This window comes from Oryza glaberrima, chromosome 8, assembly GCF_000147395.1.
Source record: "Oryza glaberrima chromosome 8, OglaRS2, whole genome shotgun sequence".
In the NCBI taxonomy this organism is placed as follows: domain Eukaryota; kingdom Viridiplantae; phylum Streptophyta; class Magnoliopsida; order Poales; family Poaceae; genus Oryza; species Oryza glaberrima.
This window is the reverse complement of record NC_068333.1, coordinates 13,113,253-13,132,433: the sequence shown is the minus strand read 5'-3', so window position 1 is coordinate 13,132,433 and position 19,181 is coordinate 13,113,253. Positions and strand designations below refer to the sequence as shown.

At 38.0% G+C, this 19,181-nt stretch overlaps 1 protein-coding gene across 1 annotated transcript; it reads right to left on the bottom strand.

Moving 5' to 3' along the window:
• Positions 1-15,810: 15,810 nt before the first annotated feature.
• Positions 15,811-19,181, bottom strand: LOC127781147 (mitochondrial pyruvate carrier 4-like). The gene is made up of 6 exons (XM_052308057.1): positions 19,022-19,181; positions 17,355-17,456; positions 16,756-16,854; positions 16,602-16,654; positions 16,351-16,424; positions 15,811-16,261 (listed from the first exon to the last, which is right to left on the bottom strand). The coding sequence occupies exons 2-6, from the start codon at positions 17,404-17,406 to the stop codon at positions 16,210-16,212; spliced, it is 330 nt and encodes a 109-aa protein (XP_052164017.1). The 5' UTR covers positions 17,407-17,456; positions 19,022-19,181; the 3' UTR covers positions 15,811-16,209.

The following is a 19,181-nucleotide window of genomic DNA, read 5'->3' as shown; positions in this document are numbered from 1 at the left end:
TTCAATTAATGGGAATGCCAGACACATCTCTAGCAATGTCAGACTTATCTCAAGCGTGGGATTTAATTGCCTCCACTATCAGGCAATTTTTGCCACAATTTACACAAACCCTGATTTAAACATACAAATTTGAATCAAAAGGTTATAAATACTCCCTTGCCTCTTTGCTCTAAACTTTCCCTCCCAGCCTCTTATTCCTATTCTCACAATATTGCCAGCAACCCAATTGAATCTCATCGTGCACATCCACCAATCCATGCCAATCGATCTTAATTCATCTCCAATAGAAGTGGAGGAAGATGAACTTCCTTACCTCAATCAAGAATTTACCATACAAGTTGTAGGAGATGTAGAAGTCCCTGTTGTGCATCAAGACGATGTTGCTATAGAACTCCGAGCTGTGCAACGAGAAGATATTTGTCGAAACAAGATTTCGGCAATACAAAAAGGGGTGGCTATCAAAAAAGAAAAGTGGATGGGTTTGAAGACAAGGAATTTTATATAGGTTTAGGACTCCTCGATGAGAAGTAATACACTACTTCTGTCCGGGATTGATCTGCCGAGTGTGTTATTGATAATATGATCTGGGATAAAAGTTATGCCCCAAGAGGCAACCGGCCCCCTCCTTATATAGTGGAAGGAGTCCGTATTACAAAATACAGCCATATTCCTAACAGAATAGGTGAGTAAAGATAAAATACAATCGTAGCCGACTAGGACCCTGGGTATTTCCTTGATACACAAGTTAGGAATTTAACTCGAGTCTCTTAAAGATATTTCATCTACATATGGTACTCCAATACCCAGTCGGATATACATGCCGTGTGGGTATGGGGTATCCATAATCTCCACAATATTGTTATAGAAGCCCCTGTTGTGGATCAAGAAGATGTTGCTGTCCAAGAGGAGGTCGACCACTACCCTTTTGACCTGAACATGGACACAGGTATGTCAGTTTGCATACATTACATGTGAAGTTTCAGCCACTTTGCCCTACTCTTCATCTCCCTGCTCCCATTCACATTAGCACCAATACAATTGCATCTGCTACTACAGCACACCCACTAATCCATGTCATCCTATTTCAGTGCCAACAGAGGAAGATGAAGAAATTCCTGACCTCAACCAACCTGTTGCCATTGAAGAAGACCAAGTCCATTGTGTGCATCAAGATGATGTTGTTCAAGAAGAGGAAGATCAAGGCGATTTCCTTCTCAACTTGATGGCAGGCATGCCATCTTCTTATTTCAAAAGTTATATACTCCCTATTGGAATTTATAGCAACATAAAACAGTCAAATGAATGGCATAGGAAGAAAAATAGAATATGGTTAAGGAAATGTACTCACTGCACTGATGTGAAGATAGATGGTTATTCTATACTTGCAATGCAAGAGTTGTCCTGAACTCAAAGTGAGCTGCAATGAGTTTAAAACGAGCTGCAAATATATCTGGCCAGGATTGATTCCCATTTGTCAGTGTGTTGATCCTACACAGAAGAAAAATAATATTAGGATTGCGATTAGTACTAGCAAGTTCAAGCTGTTCATCATTAGTGTATTACTGTACTACACATTACCCTCAATATGACAGTAGGAAACATATACATGTATCCATAAATTAGAAATTAAAAATTTCATTGAAGTGTTACCTTGCTAGCTTGATGTTCAAAATCCATCATTTAATCTACTCATACCTTCAATCATGTCATTAAGTAGGAGTAGAAAATTTACATATATATATATATATATATATATATATATATATATATATATATATATATATCGTCAATTATAAAACTAATTTCACTAGACTTTTTGGCACAGAACACTACAGTTGGAGTAACACACTGCAAAAAAAAAGCTCATAAGTCAAATTAATTATGAAGTGGATTGCTAATTATACTACTACCTCCATTTCAGGTTATAAGACTGTCATTAACATCTATATGAATGTGGGCAATGCTAGAAAGTCTTATAATATGAAACGGAGGAAGTACAAATTTAGTTATGCTTAATGTTTCTATATACGTTATCTCTAACCTTTATCCCTCCATGCAGATGAGGATAATGATGTATATGCTGACCATGTGGACATTTTCTTCGTTCAGGACGAGGTACATGTATGAACCGATGAAACAGGTATTCCTATGAGAGCAACTATACTTTACGAAATGACATAAATCCAAACAACACGTTTTAATTTAAATTTTGCATATTATGAACCAGTTGACATGGCACACCACCAAGATGCACATGAAAAATATTAGGAGAAGAAAATATTTATCAGATGAACAGCGACAAGATATTTATAAGCTTTACTTGCAAAAAGTATCAATGGCAAAATAGAAAGGAACGCGACAACCATCGTTGCAAATTTGTTCAATGTTAGAAGAAGGGTTGTCCAGGATTTGTGGTCAAAAGTGAAGAAATGCCAAGCAGCAGGTATCAAAGTTGACATTACATCAAAAAAGTCCAAGAAATGTGGCTGGAAAAGGGTTGATAGAGATTGGTCACAGGCTGCAACAATTCCATTGAACCAGCGGACAACTATTAGAGATCTTGCCTCAGCTTTGAATGTTCCAAAATCCACAGTGCATAGAGCTTTCAAAGAAGGCATCCTTCTTCGTCACTCAAACACACTGAAGCCTTTTCTCATAGATGCAAATAAGAAGCTTTGCCTGCAATTTTGTGTGTCCATGCTGGACATGCAAACAGTACATACTCAACCCACTTTTGATGACATGCGCAACGTTGTGCACATAGATGAGAAGTGGTTCAACAACACTAAAATTGCTAGGGAGGTTTTACTTGTATGGTGGAGAGGATGAACCGGTGAGGTTAGTTCAAAATAAACAAGCAATAGACAAAGTCATGTTTTTAGCAGCACTTGCAAGGCCTAGATATCATGCGAATGGAAATTGCTACTTTGATGGCAATCTAGGTATATGGCCCTTCGTTAAGAAGGTGAGGGAATCTATTTGCTCTATTTGTGTTGGTTTGAAATCATTTTGAAACTAACTTTCCATTTCATCAATGTCGTAGGAGCCATCATAGAGGAGTAGCTAGAACAGACCGAGGGTTATTTTGATCACAAAATCTTTGACAATTTCCAGGGATACAAGTAGAGCTTTCTTGATTACGAAAGTGATTCCAGCTATTGTCTCATGTTGGCCTCAAGAAGATATTGGGCAGACCATATGGATATAACAGGACAATGCACGAACACATATTGCAGTAGACGACTCTGCATTTGCCCTTGCGGTTGCCCAAACATGACTAGACATATGAATAAAAAATTAGCCCCTAAAATCCCCTGATATGAATGTGCTTGACCTCGGATTTTTATTTTCTCTTCAATGCAAAACATTCCTAAAGAATTCTAAATCCATGGAAGAGATTATAGAAAACGTGCAAAAGGAGTACAATGAGTATGACGAAGATTTGGTTAATCGGGTTTTCTTAACCCTACAATCTTGCTTCATAGAAGTCATCAAAGTTGATGGAGGCAATGGGTACAAGATACACCATATGAACAAGGATCGCTTACAAAGGCTTGGCATGCTCCCTACTAATCTTACTTGTGAACTTGAACTTTATCAAAGTGCTATGCAGTCTTTAAGTTAAGCGAATAGTAGTTGGAACAATGGTTGTTTAGAAAGGCTATTTTATTTTATTGTGATGCAGCCTTTTTGTACATAGAGTTGTATTATATTTTGCAAGTACTGTATGCAAAATCTAAGAAAATACATGCTTACCCTACCAACCGGCAACTCTCTCTCTCGTCGCTGCATCCCGTCGCTTTCTCTCTTCCTCTCATGCCTGTCGCGTTCTCTCCCACCACCATCGCCGCTGCTATGCGTTTTCTCCTCACCGCCTCGATCGTGAGGCTCCATGCCGACCTAAGACGGACACAGTGTCACCCACACGAAGGCGTTTACCACTCGATTCTGGTGCTCGATATTAATTCCAGTGTACTTTTTATGTGTCATTTGTTTATCTCTCTGATGCACCAGACCCAACATCAATTATTGTTGTTACAAAATCTTGCAAACCAGTTACCTCTACATATCAATTATTATTGTTACAAAATCTTGCAAACCAGTTACCTCTACATATCAATTATTATTGTTACAAAATCTTGCAAACCAGTTACCTTTATGTAGTATAAAATAATTGCTCGGTGTATAAATGATTGCTTATAGTGTGACTAAAATTTACAACATATCCTAATACCTCTTGTATTTTGAAACCTTCTGCAAGGGCATACTAATGGAGCATAAATACTACCAGCTTTGTTTTTTTCTAGCTCATTAAGTTGGTTCATAACTATAATAATTGGTCATATACATCATATGCATATTGATGTGTTGTACATATCATTGCATGGCTAAGACCCTGTTTAGATGGAGCTAAAATTTTTTAGTCCCTGTCACATCGGATATTTGGATGATAATTTGGAGTATTGAACATAGACTAATTACAAAACACATTCCATAACCTTAGACTAATTCGTGAAACAAATCTATTGAGCCTAATTAATCCATGATTAGCCTATGTGATGCTACAGCAAACATTTGCTAATTATAGATTAATTAGGCTTAAAAAATTCGTCTCGTGAATTAGCTCTCATTTATACACTTAGTTTTATTATTAGTCTATATTTAATACTCCAAATTAGTGTCCAAACATCCGATGTGACAGGGACTAAAGTTTAGCCCCCGGATCCAAACACCACCTAAGCTTATCATACTACTCCAGGCATTAAGTTTGGTTATCTAGAATTCAACATTGAACTCTCTCTCTCTATCTTTAGTAATGTAAAATAAAAAAAACAGAATGAGTATATGCATGTCCTACCACCAATCCTGACACTATTTAAGGAATTATTCAGCTCCATTATTCTCTCTTTTAGTTTTCATGACACATGAGTCATAATATTGGTCACAAGTGACATGTATGACTTTACGTTGTAACGCTAATACATAGCTGTCAACTTCATATACTCCTATAAACGAAACAGTGTGAAAGCGTGTCAACTAGTCATCTCCATCCAGACATAATTAGTAAGAAGCTAAATATTCTCGTGCAAAAATTCGAATACATATTTATCACATTTAATCTTATATAGTATAATGGTTTGCTTCTTATTTCCTCAATACGCTAAAATTATATTTGTGTAATAAAAGTTCATTGAAAAATATATTAACTATTTTTTTTATAAAAAAAGTATTTGCTAACAACCAAAACTATTGAGTTTTGACACATCCAATCTCATAAAACGAGCTAAAAAATATTAAGTTAAAATCATAGCATAATACTAACAAGGCAACAACAATATTTATTGATTGAGCATAAGGTGAGATGCTGTTTTTTTTCTTTTTTAACAAAAAACGAGTAAGGTTCACTATAACCAACCTAACACGACAAGAAAAACAAGATAAAAAAACTTTAAAAAATAAAAATGCTGCAAGGAGCATACATAGCAATTAGTACATGTTGATGCATTGAAGGCACTTCGTGCGATCAGATATTAAGCATAACGAGCAAAACATAATATAGTATCACACCACAAGGTAATCTTAAAGCTATAGTTAATTTGTTTTGTTGTAGTAGCACTAAAATATGATTATACTAGTTTCATACTACAATATCAAGTTGACAACTAGTAGTAACTGATTCTATACAACAAACTCTATTTCAATACACAATTAAGCATGGATATGCCAATTTAGGGAGAAGAAGAGAGGAATTACGGATTCGACAATGCGTTGGATTGAGGCCCTTAGGGCTAATATGTAGTAATTACGAGAATATCATGCAACAAGAAAAGACACAACTACCCTTGACACACACTACTACACATATACTTAACACCCCTACTCAAATGCAATGTGTATGCAATAATATTGCATTTGAAACTACACACTAGATTAATGACACATTAGGACAAATACAAAACCATTCATCTTTGAAGATATCATCGAAGCACGCAATTCTCAAAAGAAGAAGAAAATGAATCCATCCACTCCTCAATGAAGTGGATATTGGAGCTTTCATAAACTGTTCTTCAACCCTTATGTGCTTTATTGGAGCCTTCATAAACTATTCCTCAATCCTTCACTAATCCAAACTGTTGATGATGATATGATGGTGGCCCTTCACGAATTGTTATTCGGTCCTTCGGTCCTTACTATTAGAGAAGTTGGTAATGATGATTAATCACTATGGCTAATTAATGTCGATTGGTCACTATGCCCCACTAAATCCAAGGAAGAGTATGTCAGGATAGGGGAAAATGTAAGAGCCCTCCCTCCAGAACCGCGTAGCAAGCCCAACCGACGGGCAGGTCCACTTACACATACCACCCCACTTACACTTTCATCCTCGCTTCGTGTAAAAGGGTTAATCCGGGAGTGGTATGGTTGGAGGGATGAGGCCCTTATAAGTTGGTTCCACACTTGCTAGACCAGCAATGTGGTACTAAACATGCGCACACAACTCACATGGGCCACACAAGTCTCATCCTAATTAGGCCGGGATGTCACATACAACGTCCAGTGTCCGTATGCGCAACCGCAAGGGTTGGCTCTGATACCATCTGTAAGAGCCCTCTCTCCAGAACCGCGTAGCTAGACCAACTGATGGGCGGGCCCACTTACACTTTCGTCCTCGCTTCGTGTAAAGGGGTTAACCCGGGAGTGGTATGGTTGGAGGGATGAGGCCCTTATAAGTTGGTTCCACCCTTGCTAGACTAGCAATGTGAAACTAAACATGCGCACACAGCTCACATGGGCCACACAGGTCTCATCCTAATTGGGCCGGGATGTCACAGAAAACAAGATAGGGTTTCACAAATTCATAATCATCTCCTTGCACCATTTTATATATAGATAACGAGTACTCTCGCTCGCTCGCTAGCGGCCCATCGTTAGGTTTGGGCCAATTTTGTACCATCATAAGCTTTTGGGCAACAAAAATTGTTGTCTTTGAGAAAGAAACATCCGGCAATTGGAGGTGCAAATAAGAAAAACAAGAAAAACAATGTGAAATAAATCTATTTGACCTATCATACTATCAAAAGTAAATCATAGCCAAGAAATAACACATCTAGTAAAGGAAGGAACACATGGAAGCTGTTTGTGGAAGTACATGGTATGAACATCCAAGACAAATAGGCAATACAGGTTCAGAACAATAGACCAGCAACCAGAGGTAAGATAGCAGAAGATGTGGATTGTGTAGCTTAGAATAAATAATTTGTCATAATAATTGATATTCTAGTTTAATTCATAATTAATGTGCACTATTGTACAATATTAGGAAAGATATGTTTCTTTCACAACAAGGACATTCACCAATTTTCATTTTGATGAAATTATTCCCTTATCTGAAAAACATGAAGGACACATCCAAGGCACTGCTATGCAGAGTTAACTAAATAAAGTATAGGACCTGGAAGCTAATAACCATGCATATGAAGCTATATAAAAGAAACAAAAGGGTGTCGTATAATTCAGAAAAAATGAAAGGGGCCTCAATAATTCAGGGATGCGGCTGAGAGAAATAAGCGAGTGGTTGCATGTTTCCAAACTAACAAGGTGGTTAAAAGAAAGAGAGAATCTATTCTATAACACTGAGTTTGTTCGAGTTCAACGATTTAGCATTGACATTTTCTATTTCTATAATATACCGGTGAGTTTATCAATTGTTCTACAATACGCCATTGGGCTGAACCTTCTTTTCAAAAATACCCAAAATACCCTTATGGGCATACAAGGTTAACAATTGATTTATATTATTAGAAGTTTCAAAAAATATGAAAAATTTTATGTGACATCCTTACACAACATGGAAATTTTTATAGAAGTTTCAAGTTTTACATTTATATATATAACTTATATGTTATATGCTATATAAAATACCTTTTTATTGTTTTTTTAACATAAATCATCTTTCATACACTACATAAGATATTTTTACGCTATTATCTCTCATATAAGAAAATTCTCTCTCATATACCACATAAAAAATATTATTTTTCTAGAAAATAAATATACTAGAAAAAAAACTTGAAACTTGTATACAAACTTCCATGTTGTGTAAAGAGGCCACATAAAAATTTTCATATTTTTTTTGAAACTTCTAATAAGATAAATCAATTGTTAATCTTATTTGTCTCTAAGGGTATTTTTGGTATTTTTGAAAAGATGAGCCAGCTCAATGGCATAGAACAATTGATAAAGTCACTGGTATATTATAGAAAAAGACAATATCGATGGTAAATTGTTGAACTCGAACAAACTTAGCGGTATAGTCAATATCGACTTGACAACTACATATCAAGCCCACGAACTTTTGTATAAAGTATTTGGTTTTCTATACTGACAATCCATCCTCACGGTTCTCGACATAGCAAGGCTTTGCTGAGATGGCTTATCTTACATTATTCTTCCAAAATATGAATATATGGCATGATGTATCACTAAGATGAAATCTTGTATTTCATTTCATTTTGTGTTTTCTCTTGTATGCCATGTTTACATATTTGTGGACCAAACTTCATGGCTACACAACATGCAGGTTTTGGAATAGTAATATTTTGCAAGTAAGATAAGCTTGAAATAACCTTCATATTGAAAACAATAGTGAGGTCATTGATACTCTTTGGCGCTGGGGATCAAACTTGTTGCAGTAGTAGGAGCATGTGCTACCGTCAGAATAGGAATTCCAACCAATTTTGAAACCCAAAGTCCTATAGCTATGACAAAAATTTCACGTTTAGCAATGACATTCCTTGTATACAAAAATACGACTGAAAAAAAAGAACATTAGCGATAAAAACTCTTTATAAATTGTTTTGTTGTTGATACATAGCTAGTCACACCACACGCCACATATGTTTTAATCTCTCAATGCAAGAAAAAAATTAGAATCCCTAGTCACCATGTATCTTTCCAAATTACAATATTTATTTAAGGACTCTTAACATGATATACAAAAGATAATACAATCATCAAATCAACGGCTAGTTATTTTCCAATTGCATGATTTATTTAACAAGGACTCTTAATACGATCTGTGGTCACAACAGTACGATTAATCATATCAACAGCTAGATTTTTTTTGTTAATTAACATGGGAGCTCCAAACGAGTGTCTAATTTATATAGGTATAGATATAAACTGGTGGCTTGGCGTACCTTTAGGAAGTGGTGACCATGCTGGTACAAAGTAAGTTGTGTTCATTGTTATCGGTCAGATAACGCGCATATCCTACTAGGATCACAATGGACACATCAAATCCCACAAGCATGTCCTCAAAATAGATAAACAATTGCCAGGTTGCAAGGATGGACAAGTCCCTTGGATTGAAGTATCTTCATGACGGAAAGTCGGTGAAACAAATTCATTGAAAAAACACTAAATTGAATTTCAAGTTTTGTAATCAAAACTATGTAGCAAACGATATACCATAATATTGTATCACTGACTAGTGACTATTTTAAAGCTTCAAAACTCATTGTATTCACTAAAGGGAACTAGAACGTATGAAGGCGTTGAAGTTCCAATGTAGTTAATGCCAATGCCTAACCTCTTATGCATGACAGTTAAAACCTGTTAGAGGCATGTCATGAGGGCCTTCGACCAAACCACCAAACTCATCAGGCGTCGGCTGAATCCAAGGGTGCGCCTAAGGCAAAGCCTTAGGTCGAAGCTCTTGGACGAAGTCGAGCGACGAAGACCAAAGGGTTCGCCACAAGCTCACCATCCTAGGGCGAAACCATAGGGCGAAGCACCTGAGCGAAGCCAGGCGACGAAGACCGAAGGATTCGCCATCAAGCTCACCATCCGGCCGAATCACCACTAAGGGTGAAGGCCATAAGGCGAAGTAAGAGGCCTTCGCCCGAAGTAGAAGATGCCTTCAGCTAAGGGCTTGGGAGGCCCTGCAGCCCATGTAGGCCTTTCACCACTAACGGGCCGGCCCAAGAAGAACGCCATAGGGCCCATGAATATGAAAGACATTGTATACTTGTTGGTATTTCTTAACGACATTACTAGAACAATTGATTCCCAGCAATGGCGCCAAAAATAGTCCTGGTATATTTATGGTTACAGAAGTAATCTGCAAGCGCACGGATGTACCATTGTAGCATTTCATATAGAAGTATTCCAAGGTATCGTATTTTTAATCCCAAGCGAAGATAATAAGAGTGAACTTTGCTAATGCACTTTAAACATATATTACTTGTAATTGTCAAAGTCTAAGCAGGGGTTAAGTTTAATATATAGGGGTAGACTGACACGAAGCAAAGCTAATCAAATCCTCATAATAAAGTAATTCTAACTAAGTGGAAGAAGAATTAGGAAGCATTCAATTCCTATACTTCTAGTATACACTCAAATCCTAATTTATATATGCTAGTATACAATTGTGTGGCCAATACCCCTAACAGTGCCCTCATGGTACTTCGAGAGACCACCCTGGTTTGCCGAGTTCCTTACGACAACCTATCATGGCCGTCCAACCGAGGCTAAATCGCAGGAGTACCCTCCCCAGGAGTTTGTCTTAGGAATATATACTAACATGGAGGAATACCTATACTGAACAGTCATCATTAGCGACCCACCTCTACTATCCCACAACATATATGTCCAATTAATGATATTTAATAATCTAAGCACCATGCTTATATTACTAAATACTACTCTATAGTCTACACCCGTGCACATGACATAGAGCAACTAATAAATCAGACATTAAACCCGGACCATTGCACCTCTCTGATAGGCTACCCACACAGTCGGTATGACATAGATATAAAATAAGAACAATACTCATACTATATAAAGTACCAAAAGTATATAAAGAAGAGTATTTCATTAATATCGAAAGTATTATAGAAAAGAATACAAGAGCTACTAGAGCCATACCAAAACTCTTCCGAAGACTCCGAATACTATTCTATTCTACTCCACTTAGCACTAAGATACTAATACTAAAGTATGAAGAGGAATTTGAGCTTGCTTGAGTGTGTTGAGAGAGTGAATGAGCTCCTCCTTTTATAGGCTCGCTATGACGGTTACTGACATGCGAAATTTCTATTTTACCCATGTAACCGTCATTAGCAAGCGATCCTGGACATCCATGTGTAAGGCTGTCAAAAAAGCTCGAAGCTCGCAAGTAGCTCGAGCTTGGCTCGTTCTAGGCTCGATTCGAGCTCGGCTCGAGCTCCAAACGAGCCAAACCCGAGCTTGAGCAAAAGCTCGTGAGCTTTACCGAGCTGAGCTCGAGCTTCTACCGAGCTTAACTGTGCATAGTTTATATTGTTTGTTTACCTTATTGATTTAATTAACTAATAGATATATATATATATATATATTAGTATCTATTTACACAATAAATTAGCATGTGTTAGCACAATATATTTATTTTAATCATTTTTTACTCTTTTATTAGTGTGATTAACTAGAAAATAATTATACTTATCAAGGGATTATCACTAAAAAATATCTTATACTACTTATGACCGAGCTTGGTAGCCGAGCTCGAGCTCGAACGAGCTCAAATCGAGCTTGCCTAAAAGCTTGAAGGTGCAATAGGCTTGGCTCGAGCATGGCTCAAGCTTGGGCAGACAAGCTCGCTCGAGCTCGGCTCGTTGACTGTCCTATCCACGTGTAAGGCTAGCCGAAGCCGCAGCTGCCAGGGTTCGGCTGAACCCTAGGTTCGATCGAACCTGGGCCGGCCTAGCAGGCCCCTAAGTTTGGCAGGGTGGCTGACAGGTGGGTCCCAATGACGGTTGTGGCAGTTAAGGCGGTTTTCGGCGGTTACACCTGTCATGTGGGCCCTCCTTATCCATTTGCTTGCTTAGGAGTGAGGTTTTCTCCACTTTCTCTTTATTTTATTTGATAAATTCCTGCAACATGTTATTCTCCAAGTACAAGTGGAACTGTATTATTTGAAAACAAATATGCATTGTAAGAATAGGTAATTCTCCATTATTTTAGTTATATTGACGGTCGAAATTTGTCTGTAACGACCGTCAACAATACCCACGCTAATGTCCCTATCATAAGGGTAACCATGTAAATTCCCCTGTATTAACTAAACCCTAGTGGGTATTAGCATGTACTAAGACTATAAATAGCCCCCTAGGGCCATGTAATAGGGGAATCCCAAAATTTTTTACCAATTAATATATTGCTTTACTATTCCAACAACTCACCGAGTGAACCACGTCTTTCGACGTGACGCAGTTGTCTTTTGACAACAAAACCTTTAGCATAAACATAAACCGATGAAGTAATTGTTGAAACTATCCGAATGATGAATACTTTACATAGCCAATGACATCCTGAAAATTTATGTGGTTCAGCTTCATACCATATAATGGGCTGATGAATCAATCATATGAATATATAAATAAAACTGGATAAAGGATACTAAGAATGTAACAAATAGAAACAAGCGATATACATGACAATACAATCAACAAATCAACAGCTGGATATTTCAAATTACAATAATTATTTAACAACTCTAAACATAATATACATGAATACATGATAATACAATCAACAAATCAACGGTTGGATGTTTCTAATTGCATGATTTATTTAACAAGGACTCTTAATATGATCTATGGTCACAACAATACGATCGATCATATCAATGCCTAGATTTTTCTAGTTGCTTAACGTAGGAGCTCGAAATGAGTGCCTAATTTATATAGGTATAGATATAATTAGGTGGTTTGACATACCTTTAGGAAGTGGTGACCAAGCCTGTACGAAGCAAGATAAGCAAGAGTGAGTGCCTAATTTATATAGGTATAGATATAACTAGGTGGTTTGACATACCTTTAGGAAGTGCTGACCAAGCCTGTACGAAGCAAGATAAGCAAAAGTAGTGTGCATTGTCATCGGTCAGATAATGCACACATCCTACTAGCATTGCGGTGAACACATCAAATCGTATGCTCAAAATAGATAGACAATTGTCGGGTTCTAAGGATGGATAATTCCTAGTTTGGGGACTATCTGCTGAGTAAATCCACATGAAGAACACCCATTATTGCACAACTCATGCAGATTGACACATAACTCAACAAACCAATGGTCATTCTCCTCTGTATAGGTGAATGTCCACATTCTGAGCAGCATAGGCAGATGATCTTCGCCTTCAAGCTGACAAGCAATCTCCGGATATCGAATTTTGCCGTTGCAAAATACCACCAACCGACGTTTCTCGAAGTTATTTGATGGTATACCTGTTCCATAACCTGGAGGAAGTGCAACAAAGCTTAGCCTCGGATGCTCCACATAGCCACATAGTCATCAGTCTGGAGAGGAGAATGGAGAGAGAGAGGAGATTGGCAATTGCTTCACCGGCGGTGGGGAGGTTTTGTACCTTATTGTGTGCTTACCGCGCTTATTGCTAGGGCGCGGTAACGTTTTTCCGCGCCATGGTTTGGATGAAATTTGAGCAAATTGAAAATTCTAAAAAAAATTGAAAAAAATCATAGATGTAGTTCTTGATTTGTAGTGGCAGATAGTGAAGAATTTTTTAAAAAATAGGGTAAGAAAAATTCAAATCTGAGGGCAAACTGAAAATAGTTTAGAAATTGGAAAAAGAAAAAATATATCGGGTTTAGGTCAAATACATTGTGAAAGATTGATGTTTGTTGAGATGTAAAGATTGTTGAATAGGTGAAATATGGTTTGCTAGTGATGCAGAAAATGTTTTTGTAAAGTTGATATGTTATTTGTTGGGTGAGTAGGTATGCTCGTGTTTAGTGATATACATTTATTGTAATGATAATGGGTCATTTGTTGTCCATTTGTTGTTCCTGTAAAATATGGTAGTGATGTGCAAGTAATGCTAATTTGTAATTATTATGCTACGAAATGTTGAAATGCTTCGAAATCCATAATATAGAAAAATGTCATACCGAATTTTTTTTATTTCACATACAAAAGCTAGATTTGTAAGTATCCTATATATTCTTCCAATTATCTCCAATTTCTACACACATTTTAAGTGTATTTTCAAATATTTTCCAGTGTCTTTTCAACTTCATGTGTTCTGCTACACAACCGGCGATAATCAAGCAAATATCGTGGTTATCGCCAGAAACAGCGCGGTAGCGTGCCAGAACCGCGGAACCGCCGATTTTTGAATTCAAATTTTTGGAGGTGAATTTTACGCGGTTTCGGCGGTTACCGCGGGGTAGTTGTAATCTGCAAAAAAGGGTAAGGGCGACCCGGGGGGTGTAATTTCTTTTTGGGTGAACGATTTTTTTTTCTTCACGGTCTACCAGTCCAGGTGCCTCGTGTTTCTCGTGAGTTATCTAGCATGGCGGTAAAGACTTGCATAGGAGATGGACAATCCACCTTGTTTTGGATGGATAGATGGCTGGAAGGGAAAACTGTTAGTGAGATAGCTCCTAATTTGACTAAGTTGATAGCCAAAAATACTGTCAGGCGGTGTACGGTGGTGCAAGCTTTGGACAACAAAAAATGGGTAACAGATATTAACGGACCATTGACGGTTCAGGTTCTTGTGGAGTTTCTTTAGATCTGGGACTTGGTCAAAGGGGTGATCTTACAAGTTCGAGTCCCAGATCAACATGTTTGGAAGCTCTCAAACTCATGAATTTATACTTCTATATCTGCATATGAGGCCATCTTTGTTGGGACGGTAAGGTTTGCACCTTGGAGAAGAATTTGGAAGAGTTGGGTGCCTTTGGAATTCAAATTGTTTATATGGTTGGCAATTAATAATAGTTGTTGAACAGCGGACCGGTTGGACAAGTGAGGACTTCAACACCCGCCTACATGTCCATTGTGTGATAGCTCAGGAAACTATTTATCACATCCTAATCACTTTTGTGTTTTCTCGACAAGTATGGTGTTTGGTCCTGAAACGGCTTGGTTACTCTAGCTTTCCAACCCAGGTTATTGCTAGGAGTACTAATTGGTGGTCAATAACGGTAAGGGGTTTACCTACTAATGAGAAGAAATGGCTAAACTCTTTAATCATCTTGGTAGCTTGGTAAATTTGGAAGCACATGAACAACTGTGTGTTTAATGGCACTACCCCATGCTTGGCCGATGTCCTCCGAGCCATCGCTAATGAGGACGCTATTTGGTGCCTAGCAGGAGCTGCTAGGCTCCATGATCTCTTTAGGGCTGGGCTGTTAATGCACTAGTTTGTGTGTTTTTTCTTCCTTTGGGTGTGTGGTATTCTGTTGTATTCTTAGTGGGCGGGTGTCAAAGTCTTTCTCTAACACTGTACGTATTTTCTTCTCTATCTTAATAAAATGATACGCAGATCTCCTACGTGTTCTAGGAAAAAAAATGATTTTGGTACGCAGATCTCCTACGTGTTCTAGGAAAAAAAAAACGATTTTGGTTTTCTTTGTCTGCTATGTTTTTGGTTTGAATATTTCGGTTGATACATTGGTTTGAGTTTGAATTAGTTAAAATGGAAACTATGATCCATTAATACTGTGTTATACTGCAACTTTTGGAGCTTTGAAATTCTCAGGTATTGGTTATGGATTTCACCTAGTTTTGCACGGGCAGTTCAAACTATCTAGAAAAGTATTGCATCTTCGCATGATGAAATGCACTTTCGTTTTTACGAGAAGAAAAAAAATAGTAGCAACACTCTGACATGAATTGACGTATTTACACCATTATTTTATTAGAAATGCGCACGGTCTCATGCCTAGAGACCTCATATTTTTCTATAAAGATTTAAAGCCTCAACCTCCACACGCCTTTCAGGCTTGCTGCTAGTGCAACACATCAGAAAATCACAGCAAACTTTAATCATTCGATTACCAGACAGGGTACGGTAATCTGAAAGCTGAAAGCCAGGTTACAATGTAGTAACTTCAGATAGCAAACAGAAAGATTGTTCGCTGTAACAGCTTCTTAGCAAAACATGTGAATAAACAACGGAGAAACATAAAGGAGAGACTACTTGATGTATTTGCACATTTATTCGCACAGATTGTCAAAAAGATTATTTGATTTTTTTTTTTGGGATGTAACATTCCAGATCGATCCACAAATTGGTGCAAGAGAAACATAGAAACAAACGACAGGTTCCTGTCTTGGAGAAAACGACGCGTCTCTGCAATTCAGAGTGAGTTGAGTATCGCTCAAAGGTTGTGGGCCGGGTTTTCATCATGTCAGTCATCATTATCCTTCCAATGATGCAACATCATCCTTCTGATCAGAAAAGTAATCTTTCCTGCAAAGGAGATCAACAAAAACCATATTATCTTGCTCTTAGAAGTCGTCAAATAATGAAATGGGGAAATGGCTTAGATATTGACATACCTTATTTTACGGGAAAGCTGATACAAGCCTGTGCCGGCCATTGCAACGTTAACACTGAATAGATTCCAGTTTTTCTGCAACATTATAGCAATACAAAGCAATGAGATGGACCTGAATTGATATCCTGACTATTTGAATGAATATACAACTGCATATTTGAAATTAAGGGTATTTTGCAAAGGAGGTAGCCAAAGAATCAGTACAATGCAAAGTTTAAACCTGCTCTTGATAGATAAGTACAAAGGGCTTACTGGTGTTATAACCATACTGTAGCGTGACCAAATGACTCCAGTGCAAGCAACAGCTGCATGCCACAACAACAGTATAAACATATACTAATAATGCATAACAAACTAGTATGGCTCTGATATCTGAAGGACAGTGATTTGGGTAACCTAAACATACCAACTTGCTGTGGATAGGATATCTTTTCAGGTGGCTTAGCAAAGTCTGCAACATTGGCAATACTAATACCCCATTTAAATGTCGGAGCCCAGAAATGAACTGCGACAACGAAGGTCAACAAATAACAGGTTAAATGCACCATCTGGTAGATAACCATCACACAAAATTGAAATGCAAAAAAAAAAAAAGTATTGAGCCACTTGAGCTGGCCAATGCTTCAATGTGAAGTACTCCCCCTCCAGTCATGATGACATGTGTTTTTGGTTATCCAAGGAGTCACATAATTAAACTTTCACCACTCATTTCTATTGCAATATATTTTTAAAACCCAATAAACTTATGGTATTGTGTAAGTACTTTTCTAGACAAATACTATTTTCATGCATCCGATCAAAATATTTGAAAAGATAATGATGTTTAAAGTCTTGAAAGTTTGAGTTGAGAATCTGAGACATGTCCAAAAGAACATGTTTTCATGACTACAGGAAGTAGCAAGCTTTCAGGGTAATAATTAATTTCGGATCAGAAACAATAATCATAGACCTAAGATAAACAGTGGTGCCAACAAATTGTTACAGTTGCACAAAGAGATAACAAACTGGTTTTGGGGCCAGCAGGATGGTTCCAAAAGGCTTGAAGCTTTGAAGCCATTTAAACTATCACAAGATTTTCTGTTTTGTGCGACTTGTCTTGTACTGTCCCTGCAAGCACAAAAGTACAATCAGCATTCTCATCTTCAAGATATCTCAAATGTGATTAAAAAAAACTAGCTGAATTTCGAAAAGACAAACAACCACAGAGAAATACAAGAAATCAGATGCCATCATATTACATGGAGCTATGAATAAATCAAAGTATCCAACTCATGTATGACAGTACTGACACAACACACAACATGTGTATATACCCCATAAAAACATGATATTCAACAACTACTAAGCATATTGAACATAAGCAGCTCCAATTTGTAGATGGTTGAAAATATTGTGTAGATAGCTAAATCCATATTCCATCTTGAGCTATTCATAGGCATAATGATTTGAGTAATCCTCATAGGCAGTTGTGTACATAAAATTAATTACTCCAAAAGAAGCACCGCAACAAATATTTTGGTCCAAAACAGCTTAAATTAATTGGATAGTTAAATGTGGCACTGCCACAAGACATAAGTACATCAGAAACCAGGCATACAAAATGAGATTTTATAAGAAAAACAAAGGGAAAGGAGAAATATCAATCCTGAGACTGGTTTTGCAAGTAGTCAACAAGTGGGGCTAGTGCATTCTGCAGGCTGTTCATCTACCAGGCATCTAGGATCTCAGTATCAGTATTTTTATTATTGTTCTCATGGTAGATGTGTAACATCCTACCACTAATGCAACATTGGAGGTGCTCAACAAGAAGCAGGCAATAGAAGGGCTGAAGCTTCTTGAAGTTAACACTCTGCTGCAACCAGACTAAATCTAGGAAAAAATGTCATTGGTCCTGACTACTGAGCAAGATTCTATTGACAAGTGAAGCAACATACCCCCTCCGTCCCAAAAAAAATCCAATCCTAGCTACGATTAGGTGAGAGTATTCTCACGAGGGGTTATAACTAGGGATCTCCGGTTAGCCAACCCACTCAAAACCGCAACAGCAGCCACTCAGGCAGGGTCTCTCCAGCCCATAGAAAAGAGGTTGAACAGCACTACTTAACCTTGGTCCAAGGACTAGAGAACCACATGTCCCAGAGGGAGAGTGAGAGGAGGCTTTGAAATGCCAAGTTCTGTAACACCATAGAACATCCAACAAATGGAACAAAATTTCCCTTTCCTTGTTTCTTCTTCTACAGACTATTTCAATCCTAATGGCAATACTCGGTGATGGCAACAGGACATTTTAGTTATTTTAACTACTTTATGTCAGGCACCATGTCAAACAAGCATAAATCTCAAAAATATCTAGTCCACCATGACCAAGCACGAATACCAAACGAAGGAACGCAAAATTCTACATCATTTTTTTTCACACTGAAATTCCAAGCAACAGTTCCCCAATCATCATTGATCCAAACCTGGAAATTACTCATACCAGGACATCAATCAGATTCGTTCAAACAACAACATGATTCAGGGGGCCTCGGATCGGTTCACGCGAGCAGGCCAGATTCTGAATGTATCAAGCGCGGCGGGGGTAAAGCGGTGGCGGCGAAGAGGCGAAGAGCGAGGCGTCCGCGGCGAAAGGGAGGGGAGGGGAGGGGAGGGTGGGGGCGGCGGGCTCTCACCTGGAAGGGATCTGGAGAGATGGAGGGTAGGTAGCTCGCCACCGGCGCCGCTCGCCGTGTTGTTCGTCCGCGGCGACACGACCCGATGAATGGGAGGTTGGGATTTGGGAGTAGGGAATTGGGAAATGGGATTCGGGATGGATAGCGAGCTCTGTCCCCT